The following is a 19,946-nucleotide window of genomic DNA, read 5'->3' as shown; positions in this document are numbered from 1 at the left end:
TGACACTGATCAAACCAGTCCTTTCACTGCACTGCATATTGTGATTTACAAATACACAAATGTAATCATTTTCATGTCTTTAATAACCCTATTAAAGATTACAGATTCATATTTAGAAACCAGACTCGGTTCAAACTCACATAAGTTTATTTTGTTGTTGTTTTTTCTGAAAGGTGTATGTTGGTTGAAATTTGATATAAAATCGTATGAAATTATGCCTATAAAATTAAGTAGATATTTATATACTTTTACGATACGATTTGTTATGTAAATTGAGCAGACATTTAAATTAATGTTCTAATATTTTTCTTTTTCAAAGTCGCCATTATTTTAGGAGATGGCAACATTAATGTTAAGGAAAAGTTATTTTTAAGCTATAAAAACATTATATTTATATTAAATTATATAGGATGTCTTTCTAAACACATAGTTAAAATACAGCATCACTGTTTACACACAAGGTGTACCACTTAATATGTGCCTCTAATAGTCTGCAGCTTGTTCACATGATTTATATAATAATCCTTCGTTATTCTAAAAAATATATTTTATTTTAAAAATCATAAAATATAAAATTATTAAATTGTAAAAAGAACAACTCTACCCTCAATCGTGTCGACTTAATGTCATGAAAACATTGTCCGAGTGAGTTTTCACCACCCTGACGGAGCATGTCCTCTTTAAGGTACACACACTCACTCTCACTTACACACTCCTCCTCTCACTCCTACGCTCATAAAGCAGATTCATATAGGACTCTTATGGGATTATCAGCTGATGAGCAGTGTAGCTAGTCTGTTAGCGGTCAAAGGGCTGTCATGAGTCTGCTAAATCACTAACCGGCTTAATAGGATATGAATCATTCCCCACTCTGCACAGGAAGAGGAGGTGGGGGGGAGAGAGAAGGAGGTGTGGTGTGTTAAACAGAGGACAGAAGACGGGGAGGAAAACAAGAATGGAGAGCATAAGAAGAGTCTGAGGCCGATAAGTAGACGGATTTAGTAATCTGAGAGTAATGGAGGGAGGAAGTGAGGGCATGGCACGAGTGGAGGCTACACACAACACAAAAGGTCACCAACAGGAAACTGCAGGCTTTCAGGAATAATATATATTTGCGTGTTATATTCGGCACGACTACTGATGTCTATGCTAGCATTGTACCAAATTGCTCTTCTCCTGTTGGTTTGAACACATTGTTGTTATGTTGAAGAGTCAAAGCTGTCTCTACAAAAAATAATATCCCAAAAGTAATATCAAGTTATATTTATATTTCTGTCCTTTGGTTTGCGTGGTTGTCCTAAAACCTAAGTGAGATTAGAAACATTCATTTTTTGTATGTGAAATATATATAATTATGTCAGATATTTACAAAATAAAAAGGGCAAATACTAGAAGGAAAATAAAACAATATCGTGAAACTCCACGTTAAATTCCTATGAGACGAATGCTATTTTTACATATCTGGTTGTTTGTTATTTATTTATTTTGCAGCATAATGAGGAGCTCCGTTGTTGTTTCTCCATATTTGCATTTTCCACTGTTTCCATGCTTTAAGATTTATCTTGTATCTGAATTGTGCATTCAAATACAAATCACATGCAATAGAGATAGACACAGACAGACAGACAGACAGACAGATAGATAGATAGATCCACCCATCCTTCTCTCCTCCCCTCATTAACTGACGATTAATCCCCTGCCCAGCTTAAGCCCATAACCTCCACACACACACACAACTGGTACACACACACTTACTCCCTACTCCCGCTCACAGTCCCTCACACTGGAAAACAATCTCTTACATAAAATAAATCACGTACTCAAAACAGCCCAAACTAATATATTTTGTATAATACATATATGGATGGGGAGATATTTCTTATTTGAACCAAAGGGACAGAAATGGCACTTTGGAAAGTGAAGGTTGAAAGAGGTTAAAATATTCTATATCCACCCACACAAATGTCGATTTCGGTTCAGGTTCATCTAGAAAATGAAGTGTAAATTCATAGCAATGTGTTGTTTTTTGGCAGCTCAGTAATGTAGAGTAAATGTAAAAACTATTTTAATTTGTAGCCTCATTTCTTATTGGCTAAGCAGCAAACATCATGATCCACAACTGGTGTATCAATCTGAGGAAAAACTAAAGTCTGTATGGATAAAACATCAAAACAACTTTACACAAGAAAACAAATAATGAAACCACATTTTTATGCCGGGTTAATGTGAGGAGCTTCCTGCTGTAGCTGCTCTTTCCCATCCTTAGCTACAAGCCGATCGAACTACACCTACACTCAAAAGCAGTAGTTGTGGAAATACTACTGTGGTGAGAAAGAAATCAGTGTTCCCCAAAACTTGAATGAATAAGAACATAAATAACATTTATAACCGCTATGGAATATACTGTATGCTGTTGATGTTAGGTTAAAAGATAATAAATCACACACAACTATTTCTGTTTGTGTTGCATTCAGCCACATCTGGCACATATTGGCTGTAGTGTTTGGAACTAAATGAAAGTGGACAGAGGAGAAATAGATCATGCTGCAGGAGAGGTTGAGGAAGTTGCAACTACTTTTTGAAATGTTTTGACCACATAGTTTTCCAGTCAAGTTTGAGCAGAATTCTAGCACAATGTAAGCACTTTGTAGAAGTAAAATATAGTTTTTAAGTCCCCTGCCTGAAATAACACAAGGAGTGTGTTTGGGTATTGGACAAAATGTTATATGAATAAGGATTAGATAGAACAACACTCGACTACATTTTCTACAAGCACCCTCATAACCTTGTAAACTAATTCTTTATAAAAGAAAAGGTTATCAACAACCGCGATGAAATGAAATGTTCTTCCCTATATACAGTACGTATAACCTTTGCGAGAAAAAAAATGACAGCGCAGATGAGGTGTTTACAGTGACCAAACAAATGATTAGATAAACAAAGAAGAACACATTAATTAATGACACATTACAGATGCTCTCATCTATAAAAGAAGGAAAGAGCAGTGTGTCTTGTGATTATGTGAAGCTGAACAAACATCCATACGTACTCACACATACTGTACATTGTGTCTTGAGTGATGACTCTGAGAGCGTGAATAATCCCCATCTGTTGAGGGAACATGCAAGGTTTCTTGTCTCTCACTATAACACACACACACGCAAAATCCCCCATGAAGCCAAAACGGCCCCTTGCCTCTCAAGGAAAAAAGTAAATGTATGCATTGCATTCCAAATTTTCCTGAGGACAAATAAAACCTGCAGTGGAATAATCTTCGGTGAAGTGAATAAAACCACACATTTAATAGAGCATGAGCTTTGCCTGTAGATATTTTAATCTTAATTTTTGGACACTTATATGTCATTTATTCAGACTTTATTTGTTCTGTATACCTTTTTTTCTGAAGGCAAACACAAAAACCTACTTCTGGGGTTAAAAGGACATTACAATCAAAACAATGGTGGTTATAGTTAAAAGAAACCCTTGTTGATGGTAGGCTGGAAACGGGAGCAAGTCCCACATGAACTAGTTAATAAAAAACTCAATGGCGTGTAATGCTGTGTTCATGTCATATTGTTCAAACATATTCTCAAGCAAAACCTCTGACCCTCTTGACGTAAACAACTTGATGGGTGTAAACAAACTAGTGGCAAAAAAGCAGCAGTGACACCGTAACTAGGAATTATGTTGAATTGAAGTCAAATCTAATTGTATGTTTAATGTAATCTTGACAGCTGACTAAGAAAGAAGCTAAACACTGTTTGTTGTATCTTGTTTTTACTTGAACCCCAAGTAACAAAACAAAAAGTTGGTTACCTTAAAGCTAAATCATCTTGAACATTTTATATAAAAAATATTGCATTAATGCAGAAGAAATGTCTGAATTAAATGGGTTCACCAGATTTAATGTATTCATTAAAATGACACGTTTACGGTTCAAACGCACTGCCTCACTGTCTTTTCACTGAGAGCTGCTGTGACACACAGAGGGATGACCTGCTGTGTGCGTGTGTGCGTGTGTGCGTGTGTGTGTGTGTGTGTGTGTGTGTGTGTGTGTGTGTGTGTGTGTGTGTGTGTGTGTGTGTGTGTGTGTGTGTGTGTGTGTGTGTGTGTGTGTGTGTGTGTGTGTGTGTGTGTGTGTGTGTGTGTGTGTGTGTTTGTGTGCTTGCACCAGTAATTGTGTGTTTCAACAAAACAATGAAACCCGACACAACCATCCGAATATTGCCGGGAAAGTCCTCTGACGCAACGGACACGTCAAGCCAATCACACTCGAGCAGAGGTGTTGTGTCTAGCCTTTGTGTGTCATCCGGCTGATGACAAGCGGTGGCACGAGCAGCTCAGCACAGTGCATGAGTGTGAAAACTCATCTATCTGCAAGGGCTTGATACCACTATGAGTGAGGAAGTATGAGAATTCAAATTCAATACTTTCAAGTGTTGTGGCATCATCAATGACGTGCAACAGAAAGCCTGTTCTGAATGTTCTCACTGCTTCTAACTGCATAATGGTTCACACCAGTAAACAAATAATACTATGTTGAAACCTTTTTGATGCCTGGACTGGAGTTGTGTTCAATTTTCTGAATTGTGGCAAGATATCACAGAAAATAGTAATGGATTGAAACCTTCATTGTACACTTACTACACTTACATCACCCAATCACCTCTGTTCTGAGTGCTTCCACCATGACGCTTTCTATCTCGACCACACACTAGCTAGGCCAACACTGTACATTGAGCTATTCCAAGCATGAAGCTATTAAGCATCTGTGCTACAACATACGCATTAAACTGTGCCAACACCCGTCACTAAAACTCCAGGTTGTAATCCCATATACATGAAAATAAAGTTATACCAAAAAGCTGTGGCACCGAAAATCACGATTCCTAAGAGCTCAACCTCCACCAAATCTTTTAAAATAGGCTTTCTGGGTTGAGCTTAATGAGTGGAGCAAGAAACACATTTCACATCCACAATAAACATGTCTGAGTGAGTGAATTGATTGCGGATGTTACAGTTTATGAAAAGGTTACCAACAGTATAGCAATCAGCTCCAACACACACTTATACGGGAACAGAAAACACACATTTTCTGGCCATCGTCTCACTTCTGATCCATAACCGCACCCTTGAAATCCCACAGATCTGCATTGTCAGACCTTACTGGCAGTCATGTGTAATGGTGGAGGAACAATATACTTAGGAAAACCACAGTTCATCCATTACATCGCACAAGCCTTTTCCATTGCCACTCACCAGTTCTTGGTTGGTAGAGTTGGAGTCGTCTCCAGGGAAGGGGATGTAGATGGCTAAGGCCACACAGTTGGCAAAAATAGACAGCAGTATAAATATATCAAATGGTCTGAGAAAAGAAACGGTTAAGGAACATATTTATCTCAAAGAAAGATAGGAATTAAACATATTATGGAATAAGGTTTGACCTACTATCATACCCTAATGATAGATGTCTGTGTTTGTGTGTGTTTTGATTACCTCAGCAACCCTTAAACAAATCTACTTCACGATTCAAGTGTTGCTAATTGTTTCCATTGTAGTTATAAAGTTCTGGATGATTATTCTTCTGGCATATTAAGTGAATTAAAAGATGCATTCATTGATTCACCTCCCAAACACCTATTCACGAGGGTATGAAGCAATCTATCCGTACAAACAAGTATAACCAATGCAGACACCCAAGCATCTACCATCCATCTATTTGAACCAGAGCCCCTGTGTTGGGGTTAAAGGATACTTCCACTCCACCAGGCTTATGCAGGCCCTGCGGATTGGGTTGTTGAGGGTGAGGCAGAACAGAGCTCGGGGCGGCCTGCTGTTGGTGGATCCTCCCTGCTTTTTGCTTTTGGCGTACTGCTGCCTCTTCCTCTGCGCCAGTGAACCCGCAGGAGCTGGTACAGTGGTGCAAACTGAGGGCCGTGGCCTCATGTCAGGCTTTTCATCATCGCCCTGCGCTTGGCGAGCAGCGCTAATGGCGGCATGCCAAGCGATGACCGAGCTGACCCCGGTAGCAGGGCCACCGGGGTCCTGACTGCCGAGGAGGCCAGAACAGGAGCCGACGGGCCTCCCCGTGCTGGGCGGGGCCTGCAGGGGCTCAGGTGGATGGTGCAGATGGGTGTAGTTCTCTGACCAGGGATCAGCGGAGGGAGTGGTCCTTTTGTTGCTGGCATACTGTGCCCCTGGAGCGAGAGGGTGTGATATAGATACAAATTGGTTTAATATGTTAAAACTGTTGGTGTGAGTATAAACAAAAACACATCATGTTACCATGCTGATGATTTGTCAGTGGATTTCAAGAATCTAGCTAGCTTTTTATAGCATTAGCAAGTTTTTTGCAGAACAATTAAACAATCGTACTGTAAATACAGTCTTGAAGTTGCCCTCAGTCCATTTCCCGAAATAATCATTTACATACAGTAGCTGTCTGATTATGCTTTGATTGTGATGCAACCACCAAGGGCACCACATTCTACAGATAGCATCTTTAACATTTAAAACTCCAAATTATATATTTTAGGTACCACATATTTAATGATGTATAATGCTGAAAATATATTTGAATATGTTTCAATAGTGACGTTACCCATTTATATTTATAAAGGGCTTTTTCTAACAAGTGGCACAACATGCTGGACCACCTGCGGAGACACTGGCTCTGCATCTCCTAAAATCTATTTTTGGAATAACTATAAACATTTTTACGAAAGAATATCTGCAATAAGCTCAATTGTGCTGATGATATCCATGGTAAACCATCAATCAGCCTGTAGTCTGCACTGATACCATTCATTGGTAGAACATATGATGCAGATGCTCTATATCTATACATCACACAACTAATTGTCTCATGACTCATAAGCATATTGTGCTTCTTACAACAAAGGGGAAAGACAAGCAAAGAAACAAACATTGTTGAATCTGTTTTTTTTCTTTACAAAGTGCTCACTTGCTGCATTTAATTAATGATGTGTATATCAATTCCAAATACAAGTTTTACATTTGTGTAAGGAAATAATTGCCAGAATTCACTTGATGCAAAGTGGAAAATATGAAGTGCTTTATTTAGGTGACTGAATACTCATTGTGTCATTTATACTGATTGGTTATTTGCTTTGCAAAACTTATCATGCTGAAAATGAGATTTAGAAATAAGTTGACAGACGATATTTTTGTTGGAGAGAGCAGGACAGCCTGAATGAGAGAGACAGGGAGAGTCATTTAAATCAATTCAGACCACGAGTGAAACAAACATTGCCCTTGACACAGTCCCTTTGGTTCACTGTTCCACAGCAGCATGATCCCAGCTAAACCAAATGTTGTGTCATCCAACCAAAACAGCTCCTACGCTACAGGAACAAGTCCAACACACTGACCATTCATCAGAACTGTAAAGGCACCAGGGATCTGAAGACCGACTGAGAGAGAGAAATATGAAGCAACTGAAAGACTATTGATTATATAAAGCTATTACATCTTTAATAATTGACCTGCTACCTGAATGCAAGTGATTCATTCATTCATTCACAATTCCCATCTAACATGAATGAGGAGGATTTCCCTAACCCTAACTCCCCCACTCCGCATCATACCATCACCACAGGTGCAAACACAGCATCCGAAGCCATTCATTTAATGATAATCACAGCCTCTCTGACATTTCTGGGATGTAACAAAAATAATACCGGCAGCTCGGCTTCACATCTGCCACACTTTACTGATAACAACTGTTGAATCTGCTGTTGTTCTCGACTTTCCCCTGTGTTGGCTTGATTTAAAACAAAAAAACACAGTGTGTGGAACACGTAAACAGTGATGATTAAAACCTGGATTTAGACTTGAAAAGTGGATTTAGTGTCACTCAGTTGATAGTGAAGTGCACAAATCCAGAGCACCCGCCACATGCTGTCACATGGTTCCAAAGTGACCACTTGGCCAAAATATTAGACCAAACACAGTCAACCATTTTTTCTGAGAACTAGCAGCGACTCGTTTTCCCATGGATTTGATGACTGATGTCATACAATCACGCAGACTAGAACAAGCGCGTACAATGTCAATAATCAATATGTGCACTAAAATAAGTTGGGTAAAAATCCTGGACGCAGACACGACTCGGTTCATTATAATCTGAAAATAAACAGACATCCAGAGAATAAAGCAGTGCGCCCACTCTCGTTGCGCTCCAACTCTCCTCCTGCGCTCCACGCACGGTTTTTTTTTTTACCTTCAGACTGTTCATCTGCTTCTTGCATCCTCGAATCCACATTGAAAAAATGCGTTTTAAATCCAACTCATCGTTGGAAGAATAACATCCAAAGATGTCGACGCGCGAGCCTGAAACGAACCGTTATTCTGAATTATAAAATGTTTTCCGAGCGCAAATCCTGAGAGGAGCGCCAAACATTTTCGCCACATCCGGGTGCCCGCCTGCAGATTCACGGCGGATCGGAGGGGACGCGCTGACAGCAGCACATCCACTGTGTCTGTCAATAACTCACTGAGTCTGGGGATGGACAAGTTAGACGTTAGAGCAATCCACTGCAGCACATCCAACTGGGTTTACACCTGTTGCAGCCCATGACAAGGCGCGCATAATACATCTTAACTCAATGTTGAAGTCTGGCAGGATTACCACATTATTTCAGAGGCAATGTTTGAAATAATTAAAATAATAACAAATAGGCTATATTGGATTTTATGTCAATGCCAATGGAGACGAAATCCATCTTTAGGCTATAAAAACGGGCGAGATGACAACAAATAACCAGAACAAGAACATCATTATTTAACTTAATAAGTCTATGTGCACGTTTCTATAACTTTTTGCAGCATTTAAGGTCACTAGGCCAAGTCTAAAAACATGTTGTCTAGCCAGAATTGATACGAATCATGTATAAAAACAACGTCTAAAAGCAGGATTTAAGAACATGTGATTAATATTTATAATCTGTATTTCTGTTAAGAGTCCAATGCTGTGCAGTCACACCGCAACCCAGTAATAATAATAATAAATAAAGCATTCAGATCAGTGTTATTGTAGCCTAATATAAATTACTCTGACTTTCCCCAGTCAGGGTAATTTCTGGCTAGCTAGATAAACACCATGCTCGTATCCTGTCCATTATACCCGGTCCTTTCACTTACCACTCCGGGGTCTTCCCCTTATAATGAACGGCATGTCACCTGGCTCTTCTCATGGGCCTCATGGCGTCGTTTTCTGCCCTCACTCCGCGGCAATTGGATAGTAAATGAATTGTAGGAGCTGTGCTAGAAGGTTACCACTGAGTGGATTACCTGTGCCTGCATGGGGATAACAGTTTCACGGTAGCAAGTAATCCTCCCATTATAATCCCTGCTCCAATGTCCCCAGAACAGGGGCAGGTGAGGCAGGCGGCTGCAGCTGGACCAGATGACAGAGCCGAGAATTGGATGTTTTTTTATTTTAAGTTTGTGTAATAGTTTAGAAGTTTTCCTTCCAATAATTACAATGAGCAAATCCGTGAGTTAGTTTTTACAATTTAATTTCTAGTGCACACTCTTCACATATTCAGCATTGCAGCGCAGCCATGTGGTGTTTATACAACATGAATACACTGTTAATACTGTTTCTACAGGTGCATGGCCTTTGATTCTTAAAAATATAGGGCCTAGCCTATATTCATTTGCTTCACTTTATCATTGTAATTGTCAAATGTGTGTCAGAACTTTAGGCTTATTTTATGTGCAGCAGATGTGTCTTGCGAAGAAACGAATTTACGGCGCTAGTTGCTATTTGTTTAATCTAATTTGATTTAGACTCATCAAATTAAATTAAACACAAACGCGCGCACACAAACACGCGGACGACGAACACACAATCACGCACACAGACAGACGCAAACATAAGCAAATTATTTAGCAAAAACATTGTTCATTATTGCTGGAATCTAAAATAATAGAATCAATGTAGGCCTACTTTTAATATAAATATGTTTTTCTTTAGTAATAAGGCTCTCAGAAACTTTTTGAGAGCAGTGATTTCCGGGGGCAGCGGAAGTTGTGAGTGTGTCTTCAGAAACCCGTCCGTGTGGGAGCAACAATCACATCAAAGATGGAGACCGTAAACGCTGGACAAATGATGAGCTTAGCAGCTCTACAGAGACAGGACCCGTACATAAACAAACTGCTGGATGTTACCGGACAGGTGGCTCTCTACAACTTCAACTCCAAAGCCAACGAATGGGTACGTTTTTTAGAAGACCTTCACGAGTGTGCTAAGTATTATTTAGCATGCTAATGCTAGCTCCTTGAGAAAAAAACATTGGGAAACACTAAGAAATACGCTAGTATTTGTCCAGATTCGACTTATTGACATGTGTTCACAAAATATCTGGATAGTGTTTTAGTATTCTGTGTCTGTTAACATTGAGTTTTCGTTACTAAGTTGGTGTTACATAAGCTAACATAAGTTTGCAAGTGAAGCCACAGTCAGTTTCTGTTATTATTCAGCAAGTTTTTGATTAGCGATTGTTGTTTTCCACACCTAACGTCCCTTTTTATAATTTCAGGAGAAGACCGAAATCGAAGGCACCCTGTTTGTTTATGCAAGGTGAGAATATGAAGTGTTTGGTAATGTTAATAATTTAAGGCTCTATTTGAAGGTTGTTTACTTGTTCAGAGTTACGTTGCACTGCCAGTTGACGTATTGTACGCACGTGTGTAGGCCGCAGCCTGTAAACAAACATTTAAAGATGTTCATTATATACAACATCTCGTTTCCTTTTCCTTTTTTCTTCTCATTACAACCTGCTGCTCAATTTTTGTCTCCGCCCCTTATATTTTAAATGTCCATAGTTTTGAAATGTTTAGTCTTTGTATTTCACGTAATCATAAATGTATACTATGTATGTCATGACGTTCGTTCCTACTTATTAAATTAGTTCAATTAAAATAAACATCCTTAAGGCATCATCCTTGGCTCTAGTAACTTATGGTAACGTTGTTTTAAAATATGTTAATATAAAATAACACATTACTTTTATTATAGATTAAACTAAATGATTGATAAATAAATACCAAAATACCTGTATGTCACTGTTCTTTATCCCTATTCATGCTTTTGTTTCAATAGTTAGAAGAAAATGTACATCATTTGTAATAGTTGTGTAATCATTTCTATGTGTTTACTGTTCTTTTCAATATATTTTTTTTAGTAATTCAAAATAGTTTGCTAGTGTTTGGTCAAGTCTTTAAGTGAAAAACAGATTGTGAAGCTTTTACTAAGTAGAGTGAACACACTGTTAATATGGAGGTGGTTGTTGTGTGCTGTGTGTTGTACTGCCTGAGAAGATCATCTCAAAGTGTTTGCTATCCCTGTGCGTCTCTAAGGTCTGCCACGCCTCACCATGGCTTCACCATCATGAACCGACTGAGCACAGAGAACCTGGTGGAGCCGATCAACAAAGACTTGGAGTTCCAGCTGCAGGATCCCTTTCTGCTCTATAGGAATGGCAACTGTGAGTATTTTGTAGAAGGGAAATTATCATACTGTAAACAGTTTGCTGTATACAGTACAGATATATTTCGGTGTCAGGACCGACTGAAATGAGATGTAATGCCAGATTATTATTATTATTCAAATCCAATTTGCAGAGATGTAGGTCAACCTCAGCCCCATTCTAATGCCTGATGCATTTTCAAATATGCAACATGTGAAATGTTTAAATTGAAGAAGGCCCAAGGGCAGAAAAGCCATTGGAGATTAAGATCGATGAAAAGCCAGTGTGCTACTTTGACGACTTCTTCCCGTGAGCAGCACTCTTTTTATTTAGAGGGCAAAACTACAACCCCTGGTGTGCGTTTTTATTTTCCTAAAAATAGTGTGAAAATCTTGTGGATTCCTTTGGGAAAATTGCTTCTGAGGTGCAGAATCTGTTTTTGCTCCACTACTATGAACGACTGCCGTATGACAGAAGATTCTGTCAAAGAAATGTCCACTCTTTGCACACTTGACCGGCAGACAGCTGTGTAGCTGGGGTTCAGTATCATACATGCACAAGTATGGAACAACATAATGTTACCTCTGAAGATGCTGAAGAAACAACTCCTCAAAGTTTTCTGGAACATCTCCTTTCCCTTTTGCTTGAAATCATAATGGCGTCTTGGAGTCACGTTTATCAAGAAACCTTCTTCTAAAGAGATTTTTCCACTCATGGCCTCACTCAGGCCGACCAGGTGGCAACACTTTTAGTGCCGTTTGGTTAAAGTCAATATCATTCTGCACTAAGGCAAAAACCAAAAAGATTTATCATCAAACTGACTACTTCTTGAACTACATTCAATTATAAGTTGTCTTTTTTTGCTGCAAACAGATTCTTCTGAGAATTGTGGAGGGATGAGGCGAAAATAAAAGGGATGAAATTCCTCAGATCTTGAGAAAGTAGCTGACAGCGCTGCCACCGAGGTAATCTATTAGCAGTCTGACCAGGAGCTTCATCAACGCCACAAATAAGGAGTTAGACTCTTTCCCCATTTGTTTGCTTATGAGAAAAAATAACATGGCCAGGGTCAACGTCAAAGTGGACTGCTCCCCTTTTGGACTCGGTTTGCCCATCAGCCTGCCTGGAATGGAAGACATGATGCGATGTCCTGTTAGTAATCAGACCAGAGCAGCTTCTCCGGGAGGTTCACTCGAGTCCAAGTGCTGTCAGCATTTTAATTCCTTAGAAACGGTTGAGTTGCTTATCGATACAACTGGTTGCTTGACTATATTCCTTGGCCGCTTCTGAGTATATTCCCACTGACGGGGTCCTCTTCTGGTTTTGACTTCTTGTGTAGTTATTTGTTTCTTTCAGTCCATTAGTGCTAATTAGTAATGCAACATACTCACTGAGGATCCTTTTTTCAGTAGGTCAACATGTGGTATCTGTCTGTGACAGGCTCCTGTAAAGGTCTGTTTGTTGTTGTATAGATCCCTCGAGAAAAAATACTTCAAGATGTTTCTACTCCTCCCTATGAATGGGTAGTGTGAAGAAGTAGCGATAGAGGTTGAGCGTGATAAAGACAGAAGTTTGACACGAGTCCAGCAAAGAGAGGAGGGATTCTTCAGAGAGATGTTGATAATTATGGGTTACTTGTGTCGTTTTCCTCTCTGAGTCCTGGTGAACTCGCTGTCTGAGGTGTAACAAGTGTACACGAACTTGGAGAGACCACACCTGTTTACAACTCTCCATCCAGGTTGCCCTCGGCAGCAGGAGATGCCACAGGGAGGCAAACACTCAGGTTGCTAAGTTACCATCTCTCAAGAGACCTTGATATGCCAGTAGATCATCTCACACACACACACACACACACGCACACACACGCACGCACGCACGCACGCACGCACGCACGCACGCACGCGCGCGCGCGCAAGCAATGTAAAAAGTGTTTATTTTTCAACTTGGGAGAATTAGTTATTGTTTAAATACAAATGAATCCAGCAGCTAGGCGAGCTGCCCAGTTGGTATGCTGCACTGAGATTGATAGTAGTGAAAATTTGAAATAAGCATGATTTCCATTGGGTTTTGAACCTTTGCCAATTGTTACTGGTACATTTTAGTCCTTGCATTGAGGGTATGTTTGTAAACTCATTTTACTCCATATTTAAAAGTATATTACTGCTAGTCTAATGTAATGCTTCCTCTGCTCCATACTGTAATATACAATATTCATTTTCTTGCAGTGGGGATCTACAGTATTTGGTTTTATGACAAGAGGGACTGTCAACGCATCGCCCAGTTAATGGTCAAGTGAGTATCCAGGCATGTGTATATTGTATCTCAATTTAGAGGAAATAGAGCTCTTAATAGTCTAAGATGATTATTTAATAGAGCAAATAACAGTTGGATGTTTAGACTACATGTTACACTATGCTCCCCCAGGATTGTGAAACAGGAGGCGGAACACGCCCGGAGGGAGTCTCCAGAGAGGGCCGCGCCGGGGAGGAGCAACGGGGTCGCAGAGCCGCGGCCCATCGACATCCTGGAGCTGCTCAGCAAAGCCAAGGAGGAGTACCAGAGAGTGAGGAGAGACACACACACACACACACACACACACACACACACACACACACACACACACACACACACACACACACACACACACACACACACACACACACACACACACACACACTAGGGCTGCAACAAACGACTAATTTGATAATCGATTAATCTATCGATTAATGAAACGATTAATCGATTATTCAGATCGTTAAGGTTTTAACTGTACTACTACTTATATCGATACTGCTTATGGATCCGGTCCTTTTAACGATAGTATTAACGGTTCTTTTGACAAGAAATAAGGTAAACTAACTAAACAAATTGTGAACAAAACTAACATTGCTTTTTATTTTTAATTAAATGCATAATATTTCACATCAAAAGAAACAACAATGTTTTAACAAATCATATTAAATAATGTGATGACAGAACTGTAAACAGAATAGCTGAAACTTTAACAAAATAACTCAGTTACCTCTAATCATTAACCTATGTTTTTATAACTGAGTTAACTCTGTGTGTTGCTGCTAGCATACATAACACCTGACGTGGAAACCTTACTCGTGGACGGGGTTACAGAGCTGCTAGAAAGACAGTCGAACCTGGTGCATTCCTCCGTCTGAATGTGGTGCACTTTTGCTAAATGTTTAGACAAATTGCTCGTTTTACCGCCTTTATATGATAAACTTTTATTGCACTTTTGGAACGAGCATTGTCCACATCGAGACGGCTAAAGTTTAACCACACCTCGGAGCGCGTTCTCTTCGCCATCTCCTGCGTGTGTTTGTAAACTGCCCCGCCCCCTCGCATGCAGGCGGGGGAGAGATCTCTTGTCTGAATTGGGAAGATCGAAAATACATTATAGACGCATTTTGTAGTCATATTGCATATTAGAAACTGAGTTGGCGACACTAAGACTGCGATATAATGTTTATGTAGCAATAATACATATGACATATGTTTTAAATGTCTCCTGTACCGATAAAAAGAGCGATAACGTTGGAGCTTAACGGGGTGTAGAACACATGTGATGACGTCACCAACGAATCGACGACTGAATTAGTTGCCAACTAATTTGGTAATCGATTTTAATCGATTAAGTCGATTAGTTGTTGCACCCCTAACACACACACATGTTATCAGGTTCTTTATTTCAAATAAAATCCCCGGATGACGTCTGAATGTGTGACTGTGTCCATTTAATTCTATTTATTATCTTGTTCTTCTTGAAGAAAACAAAATACTCTAACTAAATGTGTGTGTGATGCAGGCTCAGGTGGGTGAAACCGATGCGTCTGCAGAGCTCAACCTGAAAACAGCTTTCACCGCCACAGAGCAAAGCACACCGAAGGCTGAGAAGGTACAGACAATACACCAACATGTATGCAAAGCTCTGGTGTGTATTAATGTGTGTCTTCCTGTGAGCCCCGACATACGGAGAATCTGGAGGATAACAAAAAGAGAGGGTGCATGTTGTCCTCTCGGGTGCCGGACTTTAAATATTAAAGTCAATTATTTTCAAAACAATTGAGTTTGGAAAATATCCCTTTTTTTCAGAGCAGAAAGAAAGCTTTTTTTTCATATATATATATATATACATATATATATACATAGGGATTCAACAAAGACGCTTAGCACTTCCTCTTGTTACATTCAAACTGCACTAAACTGGAACATTTCAATATCACGGATATATAATTTAAGACATATCTGGCTCTTATTTGGATATATCTCCTAGCTCGGAAATCTCCTAAGCTGAAGAAATCTAAATTTCTCTGCTGTTATTAGAAAACATATAACTTACCCCTAAGCCATTTGAGTGCCCCTTTTTTCCCTCCCCATATGATTTATATTTAAATTAATCAATAAATTGCTTTATATCAAAGTACTCATTTTGATGTTTTAAAAAGAGAAGGAAGTGGCAGGTTCCCCCCTGCTGAGTTTCAGCATTTCTCTGTATGTTTATTTCTCCCCACCGCTCTCAGATGTGTTCTCTTTCCCCCCCAGAGCTCTCATACGATGGTGAAGCAGATCACAGTTGAGGAGCTCTTTGGCTCGTCCCTCCCTAAGGGCCCCTCTCTACCCATAATGCCCACACAGAACTCCAGCACTGCTTCCAGTGACCCCTCCACTGCCTACCTCCAGAACCAGCCTTACCCCACTCCAGCCCTCCAGACCCCGCTCTTTCCTCCCCATCACTCATCCCAGGACCCTGCGTCAGGTCAGCGGCACCAGGTCCCCGGCCTGCTCCCAGCTCCGTACGCACTGCAGCCCGGCTCTGTTTTCCAGTCGGCGGTCCCCAGGTCGGACCCCCAGCCGCGGTGCTCAGTGTCCCCCCTCATGGTGGTTCCAGCCGGCCCAGGGCCTCACGCTGCACCATCAGCACCTCCTACGGCGTATTTGGGACAAGACATGCTCGCCACCCTCAAAGTGGCAATGCCCTCGGTGAATCATGACCTCCACAAACCCATCCTGGCACCCAACTTCCTGCCAAACAGGCTGTTCACCCCCCACAGCTTCCAGGAGCCCGCGGTGAGACCGTCCCTCCAGCACAGCAAGGAGATGGATGTCTTCTCTCCGCCTCCAAACCTGATCAAACCCATGTCGGTGAGTTCAACGAGATTCTTAACAGCTGTTTTTGTGAATCCGTTTGCTAACCTCAGTGTCTTATCTGTTATTATATACTCCAACAATTGATAATCAAGCATACTGTTCTTATGTCCTTTTATGTTTCCATTCTCAGGCTGTCCCCATGAGTCCTGGTTTTGCTGTTCCGGGGCCAGCCTTTTCTTTGCTTCTCTCCCCCAGCGCCTTCCAGCAGTCCTTCAGTCAGACGTCAGCAGCCCCCCCTGCCCCATCCGAGCCCTCCTACCCGTCCTCAGGAGCTTTAGAGCCTCCACAGGCAGCCTGCAGCAAAACACAGCTACAGGACACTCTGATACACCTCATCAAGGTACATAATACATAAAGGGGAATACGACACGTAAAAAAGTGGTACTGTCGTCATATTGAAGTGGAAAAAACTCTTAAGCTGTTTACTATTACCATACCATTATTATTTCAAATGAAAGACTATAGTTGCAAAACATTCTGTGCCCCAGAGCATGAGATCTCTGATAGTTTGGGAACTTTCAGGACAGACAGTTACTGATTGGTCAAACACAAACAAACCATGCGGCAGCTACATAAATATTCCTAAAAAGTAAAGAGTACAATAAAAATGAAAGTGCAAATTTCTTGGTATTTATTAAGTCTGATTACAAAGTAAGTATTTTTTTAAATAGTTTAAAATGTTTTACAAATAAAAATAAATGCAAATTATTTCAGGAACGTTTTGGTCTGAAATTGGCGATTTGAGTTTTAGAGCGATGTGTAAATCTGATGTAATATTGTTGAGTTGCAGTAGAATTTTAAATTGTATTTTAAGAAATGTAATAGCAACTTTTTGCTGAAAAAAGGGTTCCAAATAAATCAATTGACGACATCACGAGATATAATCCTGAGTTACAGGGATTCTGATTCTGAAAAGGGATTGTGCTGTTAATGTTTTATTTTAAAAGCCTTTTAAACAGTTTAGACATACAAACAGTTTATCACCGTCAATCTTAAATTGAATTCCTCCCTCGTCTCCTTTTTCCCTTGTAGAGCGACCCAGACTTCCTCAGTGCGATTCATGATGCGTACCTGCAGAGTGTGTCCAAGGACTTCAGCAACATGAAGCTATAGTCTCCTAAGCCATCACCACTGTCCCTCTCACCGACCTTGAGGAATCCTCAATTTAACGGGAGCTAAAGGAAGTGAAGTTAACAGGTTGTCCACACACTGCACATCGCACAGCGGCCATTAAGCCCTCTGCTCCTGACTCTGAACTCTGATGCTTTCCCCAGTTGGCTTGGATCAGTTTACTGCCTGTTTATTCAAACTGAACTCATGTGGAAGATAACGTTGAGATATAACGTCCCAGTGTGGCCTTGACTTTTCATTTCAACTTTGTAAATGTGATCAAACAGTCGACCGCTCACTGGTGAAGTGAAGCTGCGGACGGGACAACAGTGGAGCGAACCATTTTTAATTTGACCTTTGGAAGGATGATTTGGCAGCTTGAACATTATGGGAATCACAGACAAACTGTCCCACTGTGGCTCTGTCCCACGACTCTTTCTCCCTTTGTCCCTTATGGAACTTTCTCCTTCAGAGTAATGCTGCCATCTCTTTTACTGTGGCAATATGTCTTTGTCAGTGTTTCATAAAAAGGAGGAGATTGAACAGGAATACTTTTTTCAACCATGGCTTTTGTCTGGAGAAGCACATTCTGCTCAATCTCATATTCAGTTCCTCTTAAAGACAAAGAGACGAATGCACAAACCAACTTCTTTGCTGCCTTTCCTTTCTCCACATGTCCCCATCCCTTGCTCTTTCTCCACATGTCCCCATCCCTTGCTCTTTCTCCACATGTGTCCATCCCTTGCTCTTTCTCCATGTCTCTCCTCCACCCTCTGAGCTCAGTGCGTCATGTCTCGGAGGGGAGCATGCAATAAACGACAGTCACGATGCCTTTAGGGAAACCAGCATTTGGGGACACTTTAGCAAGGTACGGTAGAGCTCAATGTATCTGAACCTCTGGGTTCTGGTTGCGCAACAACTTAAATATGAGGAAACATTTGCAATTGGTTTATGAATATTGTTTGCATTCAGACCTTAATATTTAATTTCCTAAAAAAATAGAAGGCTGATATGCTTCTGATAGCTTCAGTATGATTCAACCAGTTTCTACTAACAATCCAAGAATTATATAATCATTCCTGTTTCAAAATTCATTTTTCGAGAGCGCAGTTACTTCACAAAGACTTGAAGACAAAAAATATTAGTGGTAACATGTCTTTTTTTTTTTGCAGTATAATGCTACTGCAGCACAGAAACGTAGGCCCAGTGGGAACAGGAAGTTGAGTGGTCTTTGAACAAAGAAAACTGAAACTATACATCAGAAAAATCAGCTCAAAGATTAAGAGGAAAATGTTTTGTGTGACTTGTGGGCATTTTTGAACGGATCAATAACAGGTTTCCTTTTCCATGTTGTTTAACATTCAGCATGAACAAGACCATTAAACAGTTGGTAAAAGCACGAATATTTAAGTTATCAGCCTTTTTAATTGTTGTAATGTCAGTAGTCATGTTACTGTTCAGAGGTCTATATTAAAGTAGCAATCAATATAAAAATTCACTCCAGAAACTTTAGTAGTAGAAATGTTTCTTTGTTTGTGTGCTGCAAAACATTTTTTGCTAAGGCTCTTTTTCACGTGAGCAACATTTGAAAGATACCTATAAGGGAGTCAGATTAAATTCTGCTGAATACCCGTTTTGATCACTCCACAACATTGCATTTGGACTGCTATTTGAATGTGTTTTTGATTAATCAAAGTATGTTTGTGCCTGTCTTGCTTTCCTCTGTCCTGAATATTTAGGTTGACCGCTACATGATTTCAGTACCAGCTGTTAACCACTTGTTTTTTTTGTGCAAATCAAGACTCAAAGTACGAGGGCGCAAAATCAAATAATCTGAATACTTATTTGCCCTGTTATCATTTTCATTTCAGAAGAAATCTTGCCAACACGTCTGGCATATGTTGGGTAAATAAACGCGCACAGGACAAATGATTGAAATGTAGATTTATTTTTATCCCGGTCAGATATTTAAGATTTTAAGGTAATTTTACGCTTTGCTATAGTTTATCTTATTGGCCAGATATATGACTTTGGGAAAGTCTTTGCAAATGATATACATTTTTCCAAGAGTGTTGCAACTGTATATCATTTTGACTATTTTGTGATAATAAAGAACGGAAAATATAGATGCCTGTTTTTTTTGTTTGCCACAGTTGCAAAAAGAAGAAGCTTACAAACTAA

The 19,946-nt window shown here is 40.0% G+C and overlaps 2 protein-coding genes across 2 annotated transcripts in view; one reads left to right on the top strand and one right to left on the bottom strand.

The window, feature by feature from the left end:
- Window positions 1–8,326, bottom strand: part of cacna1db (calcium channel, voltage-dependent, L type, alpha 1D subunit, b) — a 114,405-nt gene extending 106,079 nt beyond the window's left edge. The window contains exons 1-3 of the mRNA XM_079679472.1: window positions 8,243–8,326; window positions 5,756–6,197; window positions 5,260–5,365 (exon numbers count right to left, since the gene is read on the bottom strand). Of these exons, the coding sequence (XP_079535598.1) occupies window positions 5,260–5,365; window positions 5,756–6,197; window positions 8,243–8,270 (576 nt within the window). The 5' untranslated portion in view covers window positions 8,271–8,326. The remainder of the gene's footprint in view (window positions 1–5,259; window positions 5,366–5,755; window positions 6,198–8,242) is intronic.
- Window positions 8,327–10,050: 1,724 nt separating this feature from the next.
- dcp1a (decapping mRNA 1A) lies at window positions 10,051–19,891 on the top strand. The gene is made up of 9 exons (XM_079679474.1): window positions 10,051–10,240; window positions 10,566–10,606; window positions 11,386–11,513; window positions 13,721–13,787; window positions 13,920–14,058; window positions 15,313–15,402; window positions 16,050–16,649; window positions 16,786–16,995; window positions 17,688–19,891. The coding sequence occupies exons 1-9, from the start codon at window positions 10,109–10,111 to the stop codon at window positions 17,766–17,768; spliced, it is 1,488 nt and encodes a 495-aa protein (XP_079535600.1). The 5' UTR covers window positions 10,051–10,108; the 3' UTR covers window positions 17,769–19,891.
- Window positions 19,892–19,946: the final 55 nt, after the last annotated feature.

This window comes from Notothenia rossii (genome assembly GCF_949606895.1).
Source record: "Notothenia rossii genome assembly, chromosome: 4".
Lineage (NCBI taxonomy): Eukaryota > Metazoa > Chordata > Actinopteri > Perciformes > Nototheniidae > Notothenia > Notothenia rossii.
Note: the sequence above shows the minus strand (reverse complement) of the source record. Positions and strands in the feature narration are given on the sequence as shown.